Source organism: Natrix helvetica (genome assembly GCF_964273705.1).
Source record: "Natrix helvetica genome assembly, chromosome: Z".
In the NCBI taxonomy this organism is placed as follows: Eukaryota; Metazoa; Chordata; class Lepidosauria; order Squamata; family Natricidae; genus Natrix; species Natrix helvetica.
Window position 1 is genome coordinate 78,925,190 of NC_138554.1, and position 22,013 is coordinate 78,947,202.

Below are 22,013 nucleotides of genomic sequence, written 5' to 3' on the forward strand. Positions count from 1 at the left end.
CATATTAAATTGATTGTTCACTAAGACTCCAACATCCTTCTCACAGTTACTGCTATTAAGCCTCGTTTCACCAAGTCTATATGTGTGCTTTGGGTTTTTCTTGCCTATGTGTAAGACTTTACTTTTCTCTACACTGAATTTCATTTTGTTAGATAAGACCCAGTGTTCAAGTCTGTCAAGATCCATCTGGATCTTCAGCCAATCATCTAGGGTGCTGACTATTCCTGCCAGTTTAGTATCATCTACAAATTTGGTAAATTCCCTTCTATTCCCTTATTTAAGTCATTTATGAAGATATTGACGTGTACTGGGCCTAAGATGGAACCTTGTGGTACCCCACTACTTACTTCCCACCACGTAAATGTAGTATCATTAAAAACTACTAGTTTTTTTTAAATAAAGTTTTCATTGTTTTTTAAATACAAATAACACATTTATGAACAAAATGTTGTCCATGTTTTCCCCTTTTATATATAATAATCCATTTTATTTTATTTTATTTTATAATCCATTTTACATCATAATTCTATTTACAATTTCAACTCTATTATTCTCTTCTCATATTTTCCATCTTATTTTCTTCTTGCTATATAAACAGTATCATTAATTGCCCCTTCAAAGTTATACCAAATTATCATTTCTTGATTCATCTTTTCATCTATTTTACCTGAATGAAACCATCTAGTTATTTTTTATTTTTAGTTCCTTTTTCTTTTATTCTTGTTCTTCAATTAAGCCCTCTTTTACTCTCTTCTCTTCTATTTCCAGGTCTGAATGCTCCTATCTAAATTTCTAGCTTATCCTTGCCCGCCAAAGTTTCACACTCTTTTTTTAACATCTCTAATAGTTCATTATACATCCATGATACCAATTTAACTAATTTAACAGTTTTTCATCATAGTTCTGTTTCCATTTCCAACCCAATTTATTCCTTCCATTTTTTCATCTTAAACTTATTTTCTTTTTAGTATCTAAACAATATCACCAATTTCCCTTTAAGCTTAATCCAGATTATCTTTTCCTCTTTCATCTATTAACCTATTTTGCTATAAACAACATAAATCCTCAATTTCAGCTTTTACATAGAAAACATTTAGCTTAACAATTCTATTATTCTTTTCTCCTATTTCCCGCTTAAACTTAATTTCTTCTTAATATATAAACACTATTGCCAATTTCCCTTTCAAGATTGACCCAAATTATCTTTTCTTCTTTCATCTTAGTCTATTTTTATAAGCAATATACATCCTCATTTTTAATTTTTATACAGAACGTTTTTATTTAACAATAAAATATTTTACATCAGAGGTCTACTCTGATGAAGAAGGCAGGATGCTAATGACTGAATTAGAGACAACAGAAAAAACGATATTATTAATAGTCATATATGCACCAAATCAGAAAGAAAAGGAATTCTATAGGAAATTACACAACAAAATAAACAAATTAGAATATGAAAGTATTTGCTTAATTGGAGATTATAAAGCAATAGTGGATAAAAAATGGGCTATGAAAGCAAAAATAAAAATAAAACAAAAAAAATACGCTACCCAAATCCTTTTTTGAGATGGCAATGGAATATAAATTATATGATATTTGTAGAGAAAGGCACAAAACAAGAAAGCAATATACCTTTTATTCGAACCCCCACCAGTCCCTATCAAGAATTGACATGGCTTGGATTTCATCTGGTCTATGCAATCAAGTAGACAAAATTGAAATAGAAGCCAATGAGTGGGCAGATCATAACCCAATAAAATTAAGATGGAAAGGTCAAAGAAGAAGAAAAAGATGGATGATGAATTCAAATATTGTAAATGAAATAGAATACACTCAAATGCTGGAGAAAGAATTAAAACTATTTTTAGAATAAATAAAAAAGAAGACACCTCAATTCAAAATCTCTAGGACACTATGAAAGCATACACAAGAGGTCTCATGACTGCCTACATGATGAGAAAAACTAGGAAACAAAAAGAGCAACAAGAATATATGCAAAAGGAACTTATGGAAGCTGAAGATGAACTACAGAAAGATCCAAAGAATAAAATTAAAAAAGAAAAAAGAGAGATAATAAAACATAAGATCAACTTAATAACTCAAAAGGAATTAGCACAGAAAATTAAAGTGGCCAGACAAAATTACTTTGAACAAGCCAACAAACCTGGACAATGGCTGGCATGCAGACTGAAGAATGAAAGAGAAAAAAGGATGATATATCAATTAAAAGATAATGGAAGAATTCAATACAAAGCGGAAGAAAAGAAGCATATTATTCATAAATACTTCACAAAACTATACGGACAAGATAGTACGGAGGAAAACAAAATAAAACATTATTTAAACACAGAAAAGATAACACCAATCTCAAAAGAGCAAAGGAGGCGCTAAGCAGGCCAATAACGTTAGCCAAAGTAGAATTAGTCTTGAAAAACCAGAAAAATAATAAAACCCCAGGACCAGATGGAATACCGGTGGAGCTTTACAAATATAATAAAATAATATTGGAAGAGCTAGGAGTGGAAATGTTTAATGAAGTTTTAGGAAAATCCAAGATACCTGAATCATGGACACAAGCAATAATATTGCTAATCCCAAAAGAAGAAACCAGCCTACAAGAAATTCAAAGCTACAGGCCAATTTCATTACTAAACTCCGATTATAAAATATTTGCAGCAATTATGGCAGGAAGAATTAAACAGGTTTTAAATGAACGAATACACCTGGACCAAAACGGATTTTTACCTCACACATTAAAAATAATAAGAGAATCATCCTAGAAATAATAGAGTACTACGAGGTGCAGCCAGAAAAACAAATGGTATTGGTTTTCCTTGATGCACAAAAAGCATTTGACAACGTAATCTAGAAATTTATAATAACACTATTGGACGAGTTGAAATTTGGAGAAAAATTTATAAAAATGATAGAAGGATTTTATAACAAACAGATAGCCAAAATTCTGATGGAGAATTAACAGAGAAGATTGAAATTAAAAAAGGAGTCAGACAGGGATGCCCCCTCTCTCCTTTGCTGTTTATATTAACTTTGAAAATGTTATTAAATGAAATTTGGAAGGACCAGGGAATAAAAGGTTTAAGATTCAAAAATGAAGAATACAAGGCCCAAGCCTATCCCGATGACATAGTATTTGTTCTAGAGGACCCAATAGAATCCAGCCTGAAATTTTGGGAAAATATTCAACTATCATTCATGGGACTTATAGCGACAATTAAAATGAATATTTTACCAAGAATCTTATTCCTGTTGCAAGCCGCACCTATTAATCCGGGTAAAAAATTCTTTCAAGAATTAAACAAAATAACCGCTAGGTTTATTTGGCAGGGATAAAAAGTGAGGATTAAACTAAAGTCAATGCAAGACAGCAAGGAGAGGGGAGGTTTAGCATTACCAAATTGGGATCTATACGCATCAGCAGTAACAATAACTTGTTGAAGGACTGGATAGAGCTAAAGAATAAAAGAATTTTGACCTTGAAAGGCCATGATTTGCAAGTAGGCTGGCATACATTCCTATGGGATGATAAAAATAAAACGCACAAATACTTTCAAAATCATTTAATTAGAAGAGCGTCATTGCAAAAATGGCTCAAAATAAAAAAAATCCACTATGTGAAAATTCCGAATTGGCTATCACCAACAGAAAGGATGACCCATCCAAATTTTATAGATTTGAACAAAATGCTAAGATATAGAGACTTAATTGATAGATAGGGAAATTTTTTAAAAATTAAAGAATTGGCAGAACAGAACATGAAAGTTACTGGCTAACTTACCTTCAAATCAAAACTAAATACAATAAAGATACCAAATTATATGACATTGAAACAGAACCACACGAATTCGATAAAATTATTCAAAGCTCAGATAGAAAGCTGATAGGGAGAATATATAAATTTCTCCTGAAGTATAAAATGGAAGAGGAAATTGTGAAAGAACAAATGATAAAATGGGCACAGAACTTTGGATATAATATTGAATTAGACAAATGGGAAAAAATTTGGGGAACAAACTTAAAAATGACATTATCACTTGCATACAAGGAAAACCAGTACAAAATGTTTTATAGATGGCACCTGGCACCAACGAGGTTAGCTAAAATCTCAACAAATACCTCCCCAAAATGTTGGAAATGTGAATCAATACACGGAACATATTACCATTTATGGTTGACCTGTGAGGAGGCTAAAGATCAAAAATTGGCTGGAGGCAATAACGGGGATTAAAATAGAATGGAATCCTGAATTTTTTTTTATTAGGAATAATGTCTGCGAAATACAAAAAAGAAATCCAGAATTTAATACTACATATAATTATGGCAGCAAGGATTGCCTTTGCCCAGAAATGGAAAAACAAACTAACTCCAAGCGAAGATGAAATAATAAGAAAGGTTATGGATTGTGCTGAAATGGACAAATTAACTAAAGAAATTCAGGAAAAGAAGAATCAGAATTCTATCAGATATGGGTTAAATGGTATAGGTGGATGGAGGAAAAAAACAAGAATCAATGAAGGAATATAACAAAATTCAAAAATAATAGTTATGAGTAAAATAAGAGAATTAAGAATGGTGAAATCCAAATGAAATACAATGGAAGGGGAAATAATATAAGGTGAGCGGTATTGATTGATAATTGCTGTTAGAAAGGAAGCTCCTGTTATCTTTTATTTGCCATTGCCTTGGTTGCAGCTCTTCTACTTCTCAAAGTTATCCTTTCTCCCCTCTCATCATTCTCTGAAAAAAGAAGAAGCATTTTCAGCAAAAGAGTATTATGCACATGGAACATTCTACAATGACTGCTGCAAAGCAATATAGTTGCTGTAGAATTTATTTATTTATTTATTTATTTATTTATTTATTTATTTATTTATTTATTTATTTATTAATTATTTATTTATTTAAACTTATTAGTCGCCCCCTCTCCCCACAGGGACTCGGGGCGACGTACACAAGCAACAGTCAGCACAGTGTCATACAGAGGAGGTAAAAAATAAATAAATAAATTACAATACTCAAAAAGGTTAAAACCCCAATAACATTAAAAGTTTAAAAACTAAAATTAACAATTAAAAATGACCAAGGGGTGGAAAAGTTGTCGAGTTATGCCAGGCCGGCTAGCCGAAACAGGGTGAGTCTTCAGTTTACTGCGGAAGGAGCGGAGATCGGTTGTTGTCCTAATGTCTGGGGGGAGGTCGTTCCAAAGGGTAGGGCCCGCCACAGAGAAGGACCTACTCCTGGGCACTGCCCTCTGACAATCTCTAGAGGACGGCACCCGGAGGAGACCCTCTCTGTGTGAGCGAATGGGCCGCAGGGATGTATGGGGCAGGACACGATCCCGCAGGTAACTAGGCCCTATGCCATGGAGCGCTTTGAAGATGGTGACTAACACCTTGAAGCGCACCCGGTAGGCCACAGGAAGCCAGTGCAGCTCGCGCAGGAGAGGTGTTATATGGGAAAACCTCGATCTCCCCATAATTACCCGCGCGGCTGCATTCTGGACCAACTGCAGTCTCCGGGTGCACCTCAAGGGGAGCCCCATGTAGAGAGCATTACAGTAGTCCAGGCGAGACGTCACCAGCGCATGAGTGACTGTGCGCAGGGCCTCCCAGTCCAAAAGGGGTCGCAATTGGCGCACCAGGCGAACCTGGTGGAACGTCCCCCTCGCCACGGCTGCCACATGATCTTCCATAGCCAGACGGGCATCAAGGAGGACGCCCAAATTGCGTGCCCGTTCCACCGGGGCTAATTGTTCATCCCCGATGGCCAGCGATGGAATGTGCTGGTTGTACTGGGGAGCCGGGAGCCACAGCCACTCTGTCTTGGAGGGGTTGAGCCTGAGCCTGTTGTCACCCATCCAGACCCGCACGGCTTCCAGACAACGGGACATCACTTCGACGGCCTCGTTGGGGTGGTTTGGGGTGGAAATATACAGCTGAGTGTCATCAGCGTACAGATGGTATCCCACCCCGAAACCACGGATGATCTCGCCCAGCAGTTTCATATATGTGTTGAACAGGAGAGGCGAGAGGATCGACCCCTGTGGGACCCCACAAATAAGGGGCCTCGGGGTCGACCTCTGCTCCCCTATCAACACACATTGCGTCCGGCCAGAGAGGTAGGAGCGGAACCACCGCAGTACGGTGCCTCCGATCCCCAACCCCTCCAGACAGCGCAATAGGATACCATGGTCGATGAGGCCGAGAGGTCTAATAGGACAAGGATGGAGGAACAACCCCCATCCTTTGCCCTCCAGAGATCATCCACCAACGCGACCAAGGCCGTCTCCGTGCTGTGACCGGGCCGGAAGCCGGACTGGCGCGGGTCTAGATAATCATCTTCCTCCAGGTGACGCGGGAACTGCTGAGCCACCACACTCTCAACAACCTTCGCTAAAAAAGGAAGGTTGGAGACAGGACGATAATTTGCTAGCTCCATTGGGTCCAGAGAAGGCTTCTTGAGCAGGGGTCTCACCACCGCCTCTTTCAAGGCGGTTGGTAAAAGGCCCTCACCCAACGAAGCGTTCACCAGTCCCAGTAGCCAGCCTCGTGAACCCTCCCAGGAAGCCAGTACCAACCAGGAGGGACACGGATAGAATATATATGTGTAGGTGAGCCTATATATATATGGGCTCACCTACAACAATGTAGTTGCTATGTTTTGGAGTAGTTCCAAATCATCTTAAAAGGCAGCTTCACATAAGAGTGGGATGCAGCAATTAAAGTATGTGACATTCAAAGAACAAGGTAACTTTACCAAGGCCTCCTGGTACAGTTTATCAAATTAATATTATAGAAATGCATTTTCTGAATGTGTTTAAAAAAATTTTTTTAAAGCTATTTGAGAAAGCCCAGTATTTGAAACAGCATCTCTTGCCACTTCATCTTACTCTTGCATATTGAAGACTTATTCAACACACTCATCTGGTCTTCTGGTTCTTAGATTGTTTCTTGATGACACTTGACATAAAGTCCTGTGGACATTAGGGACATCATCTGTTATCATGCCCTTTGCTCTGGATAGTAATGAAACTCTAGTTCAAAAACTGTGGTAACAGATGATGTTATCTGATTATATTCCCCCTATTATTAATATCATACGTAGTGGCCTATTTGATGTGTTCCTTGGTTTGGGCAGTTGGGACAGAATACCTTGATACAATATGCCTCTGGTTTTCTGGCTCTTTAGAACTGCATAAATAAAGAACAACTCAATGACAAGCAAACCATGACAGTCATCTTCACAAGTAATAAATCATGCATTACAGGCACCTTACAGAGGGTTATACCATTTAGCTCCCTCCACATGGTAATGGCCATCATGCAGTGAGCTGTCAACATGTGCTGTGATTCACCATGCAAACACAACCACTTGCAAAAAACACATACAGAAACCATCCAATGTGTGAGACAACTGGCTATATACATGACTTGGAAAATTGTGACCACAGCCTCTCATACAGCAAACCAAAACATCCCTATGCAACTGTCATAACATGAGCACTAACCCACAAAAAGACCAGAAAATTATCCAGAAACCACTCCTCTGTAGTCATAGCCACATTCTTTCTGAACAATAGTTGACATTTCCGAATAGGTTCAGTAGTATATTAAACATCTTTCTCCACTTTGTCTTTGGTATGCATGACTAAAAATGTAGAATTACATTCTGACTCACTTTATTCAGGGAAGTTTGGGTCAGATCTGTTCATATTAGAATTGCCTAAACATCCATATGTTTAGGCTATCCAAGCTGATTTTGATATAAATGTAAGCTCTTTTATTTTATTACGGTATTAAAATCAATGTATTTTTCTTATTAAAAAGTGGTCAGTGGAATACATCCTTCTATAGTACAGTTGTTTGCTGTTTGCCTGTCCACTTAATAAAATGTGCTAATCTTCATTATGAAAAGGCAGTCTGACATTTCAGTTTCTTCATATTTCAATTAAGTACAGAGATTGCATTCCACAAAATATGGTATTTAACTAAACAAAGATACGTATCGCAGTTTAAAAATGCAAACTATTTGCACGAACACTATCAATGACCCATTTATCAACATAGCAATAATTATAGTTGCAAAACAATAGCAATAAGAATAATTCACGTCTCCATATAAATTTACCAAAATAAAATGACAGTTTAAAGGGAGACATGCCTTTCATAACTTAGAATTGAAGACCTTGCTATTTTAAATCATTGAATAAAGAGCCATGCATCAAAATTGATCCCAAATTGTTTCTAGTATATTATATCTAGTATATTCTATTATATCAAGGCCATTTTGGTGTTCTGAATGTTGCAGCAAAAAACTGACATTTTTCAACCAGAATGAGAAATGAAAAAGTTTGGATTTGTTTAGTTTGCATTTGTATATGTCTATTTATTTATTGCATTTATATAAAATATTTGGGACGTATTGATATTTGAAAAAGAGGAATGTAAGGTAAAGATAAGCGAACAATTAATAAGTGAAGATTTTGTTAAATAATATAGATTTTTTGGAAGATTTAAACTGGATAAAAAAAGTTTTATTTTCATGAAAGTTAAACCTGGAAAATGAATATGCAAAAGACTGCATGGTAAAATGGGCAAAAAATGGATATAATATAACACTAGATAAATGGGAAAATGTATGCTCTAATGGATTGAAATTTACTATGAATTATAGTTTGAAAGAATTTTTTAATAACATGTTGTATCATTGGTATTTGACTCCAGATAGAAAAGCAAAAATATATAGAGGGGCTTCTAACAAGTATTGGAAATGTAATCAAAATCCAAGTACATGTTATTATGTCTGGTGGTCCTGCAAGTATGTGAAAAGATTCTGGATAAACATTTTGATAGTACAGAAAATAGTTAAGATCTTTTAGGTATTATAGATAAATCAATTGAAAAACAATTTGGGATGCTATTTCATTACATAGTGACCACTGTGAAGGTTGTACTTGCTAAGCCCTGGAAAGGAAAGGAGATGCTGACTGTCGCAGAATGGATTTTAAAACTGATTGAACTAGCAGAGATGGTGGAATTAACATTTTGATTAGAGATAATGGATTATATAGCTTTATAGGAGGCAGGAAACCATTTGTTGACTTTCTACCTGTTAAATACAATCACAGATGTTTAACAGAGGGATTTGAAGAGTAATGTAATATCTGGACTAACTTGTTGATTATTGTTTTATTAATTTTTTCTATTATTTTTAATATATTAGATATTTGTTAATATATTTTCTTCTTGAATAAGGATGAGAAAGTTGATAATTATGTACAGGTTTATTTATTTATTTATTTTCAGCATCCAGCCACAATGAATTTTTTATATGTTTAAGGTTGAATTTATTTTATATTTGGGTCATTTTTTTTCTCCACCCCCCTTTTTTTTTACTCATTTTTTTTTCTTTCGCTATTACTGTTGGGTGCATTTTTCTGATTTTTTTTTTTGTATTTTATTCCCATTGATAAAACATAAATAAATATATATGAAAAATAAATCTTTATATTAATGAAAATTGAGGGAAACTAGGAACAAAATGAAGATGCTAGAATGAATGAATATGCACACACATACCAAACATTTCAATTAATGGAAACTCAATGGAAAAACAAATGTCATTGATTGATTTCTGTCCATTGTAATGCTTGGAACAACTGAGCACAAAGCATAATGACTAATAGATTAGAATATAGGTCAGTAATACTTTGGTTCTAGTTTGTTTTCTGCTCTAATGTAATCCTACAAAAAATACTTTGCCTCATTCATATGTAGTACTAAGCAATAATATTATATGCTTGTGTTTGGTTTAGCACAGGGATGTCAAACTCAATTTTATTGAAGGCCAGATCAGTACTGTGGTTGTCATCCATGCGCTCAGGTCATGGTTGGGGAAGGGGCATGGTTGCAACTGACTGAGCATGGCAGGGGCATGGCCCACTTGACATCGTTTGGCATCGGGTGGTGCCTGTAAGTTCAGGTAAGGTTGGGGAGGGAATCCAGGGGTCTCCGGTGGGTGAGGTGGTGGATGGGAGGGAGGCTCATCCCACAGGATGAGATGAGGCAAGGCAGGGGGCAGGGCAACTACAGCCAGAAGCCCATCAGCCACTGTGCCCTCACTGCCCTTTGTGTGCGGGGGGAATGATTTCTGCCTGCAGATGAAAGCCTACCACCACCACCACCCCGATGGAACTACGGCTCTGGAACCCATTGCCAACACTGGGCTGGCCATTCAAGCAGCAAGCAGAGGCAGTGGGGGGATGAACATGATGCAGACTGTTGGACTCACTAACTCCGTCCCAGTGTCTGTTTTGGCTTGCTGTTGGAGAATAAGTCACCACTGGTCATCTTCTCTTCAGCCCCAGCGGGTCTTGCCCTTGGTCTGTGTAGGGAGCATGTTCCCCTCAAGCACCTGACTGCAGCGGCCCACAATGGTGGGTGCATGAGAGGGGCATTTTGCCAGCAGACAAGAAGCTGGGGAGGGCACACCACTTCCCCATCTGCTACCAGACCCAATATGTGGCACTCGGCAGGGCTTCACTGAAGCATGGTGAGGAGTGGGGTAGGAAGTGGCGTCCATCCAAAGTTTGATGTAAGAGGGCCTTTGAGCCCCAGGAACTAGTTAGAGCAGCACCCTTCTGACTCGCCGGCTCACGTGGAGGGAAGCCTTGTCACCCCTGAACCACCTCTCCCTTTCAGGAAGGCCGGCTGAGTGGGGAATTTGGCTGCAATCCTCAGCTCAGAACCGAGATCCGGAAGCAGGGGCTGCAAGACCAAAGACTGCCTTCAGTCCAGGGAAGGCACCACAGCCTTGGGGTCTCCATCTGAAGGAGCTGTGTCAGTTGGGCAGGGCCCCAAAAGTGCTCTGGAGCTTCTGCCTCAAAGGGCAGGGCTCAGATCTCCCTGCTGAGCAATCCTGGTGAAGGAGGCGTGTCATCGAGGGTCTCTACCAATGGCAGTTCCTGAGTGGCAACTCCGACCCCGCTTGCAGACTCCCCCAGCCCAAAGGTGAAGCAGCCAACTAGAAAATGTGAGTAGATGTACTAAAACATGCCCAGCCCCAACAGGCAAAAAAATGGGGAAAGCCAGATTCCCATTGGAGCCCTGGCTGCCAGGCACAGCAGAGATGGGGGATAAGCATGCAGTCCTGGCTGGACTTGGGTGGCGTCACTGGGGATCGAGCTTTCCCTGCTTGCGGTGGCCACCTTTTGCCTGCTGGGAATGGGAATTACTACCTCTACTCAAGTCTTTCTAGCTGGCCACTCTGCCTCCTTCGGCTTCGGCAGGCCTGGTGCTCTGGATGGCAACAACAACAGCCTAATGGACTTGTATGAGCTTCAGGCAGCCTCAGTGGTGCCAAGGTTCGTCTGGTGCGCAAGGGGAACATAGTCCACATGTGGGACAACTGCAAGCCGAAAGAGAGAGTAGGCAGCAGCCGCCCCACATCCTCCTCACCTTGTCTTCGCCTGCAGCAACAGCAGTAGCCAGAGGCAGAGGCACAGGGGAGAGGCACATGGTCTGGCCTGCTGCATGCACCAGGCAGCCACCTGCCCTGTCCCAGTCACATGAGATGGAGCAAGCATGTCCGGTGGTCTGCCTCACTTGCCTCCTCTGCCATGACTGTTTCTTGGAGGGATCAGTTGCGGACTCCCTGATACCAAGCACCTCCCCCCCACACACACACCTGAAAGGCTGATAAATGAGGCTGTCCTGGAAATGATAAGGGACCAGCACATCACTTTGGTTCTGCCCATCCCATCCAGGTGGGTGCACATGTGCACAGGAGAAGGCAGGCACATACATCACTTCGGCCTGGCCCATTCCATTCTGGAGGGCATACATGCACACATGCCCTCAGACTCAGCCCATCCCATTGTGGTGCGCATGCAGGTGCCTGCCTGTGCTCATGCACATTGGCTGGAATGGCGTGGGCTGGGCTGAAGTGATGTGGGCCGGCCCCCTCCCATTTCCAGAACAGCCATGCAGGACAGATGCAACCTGTAGGCCTTGAGTTTGATACCCCTTGTTTAGCATGATGTGCAAAACCAATTAATGAAAAATATAGATTGACTGCAATGGCTTTGTTTTATACATAGCTGCTAGTCTGTTGAAAATTGGATGCAGTAACCTAGGTTCATTGATTGGATCCTCAGTGCATTGGAATTTTAGGTGTAGCTTAGGGACATATACACATATTTACATAATTATACTTAATTTTCCTTCCTTAGCTAATCCATTTAGACCAGGTGTCAGCAACCTGCAGCCCCGGAACCGCATGCATCTCTTTCACCCCTCTGGTGCAGCTCCCTGTGGCCCTGTTATGGCAGAAGGATGAAAGAGTTGTTGCACTGTCGCAGCAGTGGTGATAGGTGGAGCCTTGGTGCAGGAGCGAAGCGCCCCTGCACTTGCCTTTATGCAGCAACAGCATTCTGCCTTTGTTGCGGTACATATGCTGTTGCCACCAGCAAAGATGGGTGGGAAAGAATGGTGGGGGTGGATCTTGCAGGGAGAGAGCCATCCCTCAAGCCTGGCCTTCCTCCTCCCCCGTTGGTGAGGCCAAGAGAAAGAAGTGGGTGGCATGGGGAAGTGTTCCCCTTCCTAGGTGAGCACTGAGCACAAAAGCCCAGCAGGGGGGAAGCGACTGGTCTGGAAGAAGCACCCCCATTGGCGAGTCGGACAGTGGACTCAGTCCGGCTCTTGCAGCTATTCACTGTTTGGCACCTCGGGACATGAGCTGGCATCTTTGAGGAAGCCGACCAGTGAGGCTGGGTCTGGGGGGGGGAGCAGAGACATCAGGGCTGCTCCCCCCCTCAGCAAGCCAGGCCTTGAGGAGCATGGAGAGTTGTGGGCTGAGTGCCAGAGGGTCAAAAGGAAGCAATCATTTCTGCTTCTTGGTTTGGGACAGAGAAAACACCATTTACATTTTCATTCTAAGGTCTCTGCAGACCCATTTAGTTTCTTTTCAGAGCCCCAAACCTTTTTTTAAAATCTTACTAAGTAAGATTAAAAGTAATAAGTGCTAGTAATTTCCGACTCTAGGGGGCAATGCTCATCTCCATTTCAAAGCCATCTCCGTGGTCATGTGGCCAGCACGGGAGCTCACTCCATTACACAGTGCTAGGGATTCGAACCACTGAACTGCCAATCTTTCTGATCGACAAGCTCAGCCTCTTAGCCACTAGCCACCATGTCCCTTTTATATAGAATATAGAATGTTCCTTTTATCTCATGGCATTTCCAGGCAAATGATAGTTCAGAGTAAATTTTATAGATATGTTCCACAGATCTTCTCATAAGTTATGTTGGCATTGTTTCTTTAGAGTTATCATCCAATTTATCATACATGTTATGATAAAAAAAATTGTTCTCTCTTTATATCATATCTAAGCAAAGGTTTATATACATATGGCCTAATTGACAAAAATTCTTAATGTTTCTTTCTATACATTGAAGCAGTTCAAATCAAAGTTTAGTGATAATACAGATGGCCAGAAGCATATCCTTCTTTGTTTTGAACTAGAATGATGCAAAGTAAAGACCTGAATGTAAATTTCTTTATGTAAACTATTGGCTTGAATTAAGACCTTATCTTATGGAATAGATATCTTATAGAAAAGAATACATTCTTTATTGACCAAGTGTGATTGGACACATAAGGAATTTGTCTTTGGTGCATATGCTCTCAGTGTTCATAAGGAGTGTACATAAAGAGAATACAAAAACATTCATCCAGTGAAAAGATACAACCCTTAGTGATAGTCAAAGTTATTAATAAGCTATAAAATTTTACTAGGAAACAATAAAAACAATATAAATTGAAAGATACAAGCAACATGGTTATAAGGTAAGTGGGGAGATACAGTGGGGAAGGAAGAGAAGAATAGTAATACATTCTTGGTAAATTATTGACAGTGTTGTGGGAATTAGTTGTTAAGCAGAGTGATGGCATTCAGGGAAAACAGTCCTTCTGTCTAGTTGTTCTGGTGTGCAGTGCCCTATAATGTTGTTTTGAGGGTAGAAGTTGAAACAATTAATATCCAGGATGTGAGGGGTCTGTAGATACTTTCACAGCCCTCTTTTTGATTCGTGCAATATACAGGTCCTCAATGGAAGGCAGATTGGTAGCAATTGTTTTTACTGCAGTTCTAAATATCAGTTGAAGTTGATGCTTGTCTTGTTTGGTTGCAGAGCCAGACCAGACAGTTATGGAGGTGCAGATGACACATTCAATAATTCCTCTGTAGAACTGAATCAGCAGCTCTTTGAGCAGTTTGAGCTCTCTGAGTTGGTGCAAAAAGAACATTGTTCGTAGTGCTTTTTTGATGATGTTTTTGAAGTTATGTGTCCATTTTAAGTCTTGAGATATGATAGAACCTAGAAACTTGAAGGTCTCTACTGTTGATACTGTGTTGTCTAGTATTGTAAGAGTTGGTAGTATAGGAGATTTTCTTCTAAAATCCACCACAATTTCTACAGTTTTGAGTGTATTCAGTTCATTATTGTTCTGGCTGCACCAGAAGGCTAATTGTTCAACCTCCTGTCTCTATGCAGATTCATCATTGTCTTGAATGAAACCAATCACTGTTGCATCATCTACAAACTTCAGTATTTTAACAGAGCATCTTTTAAGATGCAGTCATTGTTGTATAGAGAGAAGTGGAGAGAGCACACATTCCTGGGGGTCTCCTGTGCTAATTATACAGGTATCTGATATGATTTTGCCTAGCTTCACCTGCTGCTTCCTGTCTGTTAGGAAGTTTATGATCATTTACAAGTGTGGTCAGGTACAGCTAGCTGATTTAGTTTAGTTAGAAGAATATCTGGAATGATGGTATTGAATGCTGAGCTGAAGTCTACAAAGAGGATCCTTGCATAGGTCTTTGGAGATTCAAGATGTTGTACGATGTAGTGCAGAATCATAGTAACAGCATCATCTGTTGACCTATTTGCTCAGTAGGCAAATTGCAAGGGGTCTAACAGTGAGTCTGTGGTGATTCTCAGGTGGCCAAGCACTAATCTTTCAAAGGTCTTTCATAACTACAAATGTTAGAGCAACCAGTCTGAAGTCATTCAGTTTCTTGATGGAAGGTTTCTTCGGCACTGGCATGATACTAGAGCATTTGAAGCAAGAAGTAATTGGTTTGGTTTGGTTTATTTGGATTTATATGCCGCCCTTCTCCAAAACGAATATAGCACATCTCTAGTGATTTATTAAAGATGCAGGTGAAGATGGGGGCCAGTTGGTCAGCACAGGTTTTTAAGCAAGAAGGAGTTATTTAGGCTGGACTTGGTGATTTTCCTGGCTTTTGTCTGTGAAATAGCTTTGCACCTCATTCTCAGTAATCACCAGAGGTGGTGGGCCCAATGGAATAGGATAGGTTGTAGGAGGCTTAGCTGTTGTTGGTATGTCTGAGATGGGGATTGTGGAGATGGGTGGCAGTAGTTTTCTCTCAAACCTGCAGTAAAATACATTCAGGTCATCTGCCAGTTGTTGATTTCCTACAGCTTGGGAAGAAGGTTTGCTGTAATCAGTGATATTTTTAAGAGTTTTCCACGTGTTTTCTGGTTCATTTGTTGAGAACTGATTCCTTAGCTTTCAGAGTAGCTTCTTTTTGCTGCTGTGATCTCCTTTGTTAATATGTTTCTGGCCTGATTGTACAGCACTCTATCGCCTTTTCTGTAGGCTTCCTCTTTGGAACAATGTAGCTGCTTAGGTTTAGCTGTGAACCAAGGTTTATTGTTACTGTATATTCTCTGTTTTCTGATAGGCACACATAGGTCTTCACAAAAACTGACATATGATGTTACAGTATCTGTGAGTTCATCCAAGTCTGCAGAGGTATGTCTGAAAACATTCCAGTCAATGCAGTCAAAGCAAGCCTGTAGCTTTAGCTTTGCCTCATCAGTCCAAGTCCTCACTGATTTAATTGTTGGTTTCATGGTTTTAAGTCTGTCTGTAAGCAGGTACAAGGTGAATCATGCAATGATCAGAGTGTCCCACAGCTGCTTGTGGTAATTATTATTATTGGAACCAACCCAATAAGCTGAGGTCTTAATTCAAACCAGTAATTTGTCTGTCTGATAACCAATAGTTTGTCTGATAGCCAGTAGTTTGCCTGAAAGTTATAGACAAATTTAACTCCTCATAAAAACCAGCCTTAAATGGGAGATTGAAGTTCACTGATATTGATCCATTGTTTTCACTTAATATTGAGACTTTAAAGGAAAAATGTGATAATTAAAAAGTGCCTGATCTGTATAGATAAGTAAAGTACCCCAGCTCAGGTTATTTAATTAAGTACTTAAAATAATGAATTATTTGCTAATTCTCTTAAATATTATACACTTCAGAGCTAGCAAGATTTGATGCTCTCTCATCAGCTATCTTATAAAGAAGATATGACAAAATGTTACTGATTTAATGTAAGTGGCTTGTGGTATGGGTACCATTTTTACCACAATACTCTGACTAAATATAATAATGTGGTGAAGGTTTCCAAAATGCTCAGACCCCTCTGCTTAAACATATCTCAAAAGGTATAATATATATATTAGTTATTATATAAATCAGGCATGAAGGCAATAATTTGCTCCTCTTCCTGAATTAACCACAGTATTTTTAAATAACTGGTTACTGATCATTCTTCCTAGTATAGGAATATTGGTTTAGAATTGATAAAAAGCAACAGATATCAAGACAGTAGCTCACCTATGAATCCTGGAACCTGTTTGCCTTTGAAACTAAAGCAAGCAGTGATATTCAAACAATTCACTTGTTGTAAGCCATCATGACACTGAGGAGCTGTGATGTCAATGGATGCTGGCAGGAAAATTGAAATATCCAATGTAATGACAGGTCGTGATCTTAAAACAGTAAGAAAAAAGAGATACTACATTATTTTCCATACTATCATAGATCTTTTTAAGTTTAGGGGAAAGTAGCTCCTATTTAATTAACTTAACAGAAATTTTAAACTTGCGTAGGATATCACCTTTAATACTACTACTGGAAATAATAAGTTATTCCCCAAATATTCCAACCCCAAAACAAATACTTTTCCTATAATAATCAAAAGTAGAGGAGGAGGAGGGAAGGGGAGGACAGGACTTTGGATACTAGTTCCATTAAGATGCATTACTGAAATAAGAAAAATTCAAATAATGCAATAACCTTTTCTATTAGATATTTAATAATTATAGGTGAAAAGTAAAGGTAAATGAGTCCTTCTGGATTTTACTCCACTAGTCGTTGCCAACTATAGATGGTGGTGTTCATCATCATTTCAAGACCATTGAGCCAACGCTGTCCAAAGACATTTCTGGATCATGTGGCCAGCATGATATCCTGGAACATTATCTTCCAACCAAACTGGTACCTATTTATCTACCCATATTTGCATGCAGAAGCTGGGGCAAGGACAGGAACTCACCCTGTCGCATGGTGCTTGGTTCTCAAAAATACACTGCTGGCCAACAAGCCCAGCATCTCAACCATTGAGCCACACTTCCCAGTAATTATATTTTTATGACAAAAATTATAGGACAAATGAAAAAATACCCATACGGAAACATAGTAGTTCATGCTAGCCAAAGAACAGTTAGAGGAATTGTGTATGTATAGTGTAATGAAAATCGGAGTGTCATACTAGCAATATTTCCAATATTTAACATCTACCACAAAGAAGAGGGGGTCAACCTATTCTCCATTCTTCACACCTGAACAAGAAGCAATGGATGAAAACTAATCAAGAAGAGAACAAACCTAGAATTAAATAACACAATCCTGACAGTAAGAATAATAAATCAGTGGAATGACATGCTTCCAGAAGTGGTGGGTGCTCCAATACTCAAACTTTTTAAGAAGAGATTAGACAACTATTTGTCTGAAATATTATAGGATTTCCTCACTGAGCAGGGAGTTGGACTAGAATACCTTCAAGATCCCTTCCAACTCTGTTTTATTCTGTTAATTACATGCAATGGTTCTAAACGAGATTAAGAGAGATCAGACAGATTCACCTGAAAGAATAAAACTATAATCCATGACCAGAAATCCAATCACATTCAAGCAATTGCTCTTCTCAAAACACATTTACTTTTTTTGAAATGAAATATTCACTATAATTTATTACTATGCCATATAGCAGTGATGGCAAAACCTATGGCACGCATGCCACAAGTGGCAGCGGAGCCATTTGTCAGGGCACGCGAGGCGCTGCCCTGTCAGCTGGCCAGCGTGCATGCACACACTGGCCAGCTGAGTTCACCTTTTCAAAAGCTATTTTTCGCCTTCCCCAGGCTCCAGAGGCTTTATAGGAGCCTGGGGAGGGTGAAAAGAGCCTCCCCCGCCCCCCGGAGGCTCAGGGACCGTCCGGAGGCTTCCCTGACGCCTTTGGAGCACTTAAAACCACCCTCCGAGCAAACAGGAAGTGACTTCCGGTTTGCTCAGAGGGTCGTTTTAAGTGGTCCGAAGGCTTCAGGGACCGTCTGGAGGCTTCCCTGATGCCTTTGGAGCGCTTAAAACGACCCTCCGAGCAACCCGGAAGTCACTGAAGCCTCGGGAGGGCCTCCGGGGGGCGGGGAGGCTCTTTTCGCCCTCCCCAGGCTACTATAAAGCCTCTGGAGCCTGGGGAGGGCGAAAAAAGCATGTAAAAATTGGGGGGGCGTTGTGCGCGCATGCACACTGGGGGATCGCGCATTGCATTATGGGTGCGGCACGCCCGCACACGCCCCCGCGCTCCCCCCACTTGTGGCACGCGAGCCAAAAAAGGTTCGCCATCACTGCCATATAGTAATAATACTAGTATTATTTTGAAAGAGAAATATGTTACTTTTTGCTAACTAGAAACTGTTGTAGGTTTTTCTGAGAATAAGATGGTTACATTCATATTAAATTCCAAAATTCAACAGTGATTCCTTTTTTCATATGGAGCCATACAGTGAGTTTCACACTACAGATAATCCTCAAGGTATGGCAGATTACTTAATGACCATTTGAAGTTCAACAGGTGCCCCAAAACTACATACAACCTTGTTTCAAAGTTACAACAGTTGCAAGAGTTCCCTCAGTTGTTTGCCCTTGGGCAGCGCACCCCATCTCTCTCCCCCTCCCATCCCCCCTGTGCTTGGGCCTCTTCCCCATGCCTCCTGGCAGTCAGACAGACAAAAAAGCTTTCCAAACTCGTTGCTCCCTTTAGAGTCCATTTCATTTAACATTTGTCATGTCTTCCAAATGTAATGGACAGACTCCATTGCAGTCATAACTGACCTATCTATAATCAGCTGCATATTCACTACATACATAAAATCATGTATATAAGTATGAGCATAAAATCACAAGTACCGTGATTTCTATAATTAATCAGTTGCTTGTTTAAAATTTATAATATGCACTTAAGAACTGTTGCCTGCGGCATCACCACCAGATGGATTCGTAACTGGCTGACCAACCGCACTCAACATGTAGTCCTCAATGGAACTGCATCTACATGGAGGGAAGTATGCAGTGGAGTACCCCAAGCCTCTGTTTTAGGCCCAGTACTCTTCAACATCTTCATCAATGATTTGGATGAGGGAATAAATGGGGAACTCATCAAATTTGCAGATGACACCAAGCTGGCAGGAATAGCCAACACTCCAGAAACAAACTTGAACATTGGGCACTATCTAATAAAATGAAATTCAATGGTGAAAAGAGTAAGGTTCTACATTTAGGCAACAAAAATGGAATGCACAGGTACAGTATAGGTGATACCTTGCTCAGTAGTAATAACTGTGAAAGGGATCTTGGAGTTCTAGTGGACAACCACTTAAATATGAGCCAGCAGTGTGCAGCAGCTGCCAAAAAAGCCAACACAGTTCTAGGCTGCATCAACAGAGGGATAGAATCAAGATCACGTGAAGTGTTAATACCACTTTATAATGCCTTGGTAAGGCCACACTTGGAATACTGCATTCAGTTCTGGTCACCACGATGTAAAAAAGATGTGCAGAGAAGATGTGCAGAGAAGAGCAACAAAGATGATTAGGGGACTGGAGACTAAAACATATGAAGAACGGTTGCAGGAACTAGGTATGTCTAGCTTAAGAGAAAGAAGGACTAGGGGAGACATGATAGCAGTGTTCCAATATCTCAGGGGTTGCCATAAAGAAGAGGGAGTCAAACTATTCTCCAAGGCACCTGAGGGTAGAACAAGAAGCAATGGGTGGAAACTAATCAAGGAGAGAAGCAACTTAGAACTGAGGAGAAACTTCCTGACAGTGAGAACAATTAATCAGTGGAACAGCTTGCCTCCAGAAGTTGTGAATGCCCCAACACTGGAAGTCTTTAAGAAGATGTTGGATAGCCATCTGTCTGAAACGGTATAGGGTTTCCTGCCTAGGCAGGGGGTTGGACTAGAAGACCTCCAAGGTCCCTTCCAACTCTACTATTGTATTGTATTGTATTATATTGCGGTATGCCTTGTAAGGAAATTTAACCAAACCTGGGCTCAGATTTGCTTCATTCATTTCACTTAAAATGAAATGATTGTGAGAGAGCTGAAATCGATTCCTATTTTTTAAAAATGCAGGATTGGATTCAATATTACATTGAAAAGATTTGGGAAAAGGAACCACCTGAACAAGGGCAACAAACAGAAAAAAATAGCAATAGGAAAATTGATATTTTTGCAACATTATTTTAAAGTTAATTACAAAAATTCTTCACCAACAATATAAACAGATTCAAAAAGAAACACAGTATAACCAGCTGGCACAGGGATATCCATCTAACCTACGTATGACCTTAACTTCAGGACATATTGCTTGCTGTTCAGCAAATCAACACCTATTCTTGCATTCCAGTTTTGGGGTATTATCTCTTGCTGCCTCTCCTTTCCTTCCTCACGCTTCAGTCAATTTGCCCAAAATTTCACTCAACACTTTAAATATCTATCCATCTGTAACAGGACACAGTTGTTTCCTGAATTATACATATTCGTCTCTCTCTCCATACCAAGTTAGGCTAAAATAGCAAAGCACACAAACACACACACACACACACACACACACACTTGTACAATCCCAATAGTAACATTTTATGAGACAAAATATTTATATTTTTGTAGCTTTCTATCTTGCCTTCAAACTTTTTTAAAAAAAACAGGGAGCTATATATAAGCTTTCAAACCAAAAGAATAAGAGAGATGAGGCAATATAGGACAAAATGTGAGAGAATTACCAGTTTTTCAAGGTCATAATCAGGTCATAATATATGAATATTATTCAAGGTCATAATATATGAATATTATTCTCAAATTGTCAACTTTTTGCCTTCATGAAGCATATGCTTATATGAATATGATGGAACAGGATGAATTTATAAACTTGTTACCCCATTAAGCATTTTGCTTAAAGTAGTGAAGGTTGATATGCTGATTTTAGTAGCTTATTCATTCAGGGCACTATTATTTGTAAAATTAAGTAAAGAATTTTCATCATAATTGCTGATCAAAACAAAATTATGCTGATCTCGTAATAAGGAGAGGGAATTCTTGATGATTCTCTTTAACTCCATCTTCTCTCTCTTAGAAATCACATGTCCACATAAAAGCAACAGTGGCCTAAAGACATTTAAAGAACATGTCAATATTGGCTTATTAGATAAATAAGATTTATTACATCTATATCCTGCCTTCCATTCAGGACATCCTGCCAATCGTACGTGACAGTCCTTTCTCTCCTCCCCCGACAAAAACAAATTCATAAAGTGGGTTGGTCTGTGAGAGGATGACCGCCCCAATTATCCATTGAGCTTCCAGGCTGAGGGCAAACTTACATTTAGATTTCTTACTTCTGGTCCAACATCTTCACTATTACACCTCACTGATTCTCTGATATTTATGATTAAACTATATCACACTATGTCTTAATAAGGTTTATTTTTTTAACTTTATATGAAGTATAATGTAAAATAATTACAAAAATGGCACTAATTGACCTAAGTAATGCATG

At 39.5% G+C, this 22,013-nt stretch overlaps 1 protein-coding gene across 4 annotated transcripts in view; it reads right to left on the minus strand.

Moving 5' to 3' along the window:
• Positions 1 to 22,013, minus strand: part of ITGA9 (integrin subunit alpha 9) — a 541,618-nt gene that overhangs the window by 373,461 nt on the left and 146,144 nt on the right. For all 4 annotated transcript variants that reach the window (XM_081971274.1, XM_081971275.1, XM_081971273.1 and 1 more), the window contains exon 14: positions 16,729 to 16,883. In XM_081971274.1, coding sequence (XP_081827400.1) covers positions 16,729 to 16,883 — 155 coding nt within the window. The remainder of the gene's footprint in view (positions 1 to 16,728; positions 16,884 to 22,013) is intronic.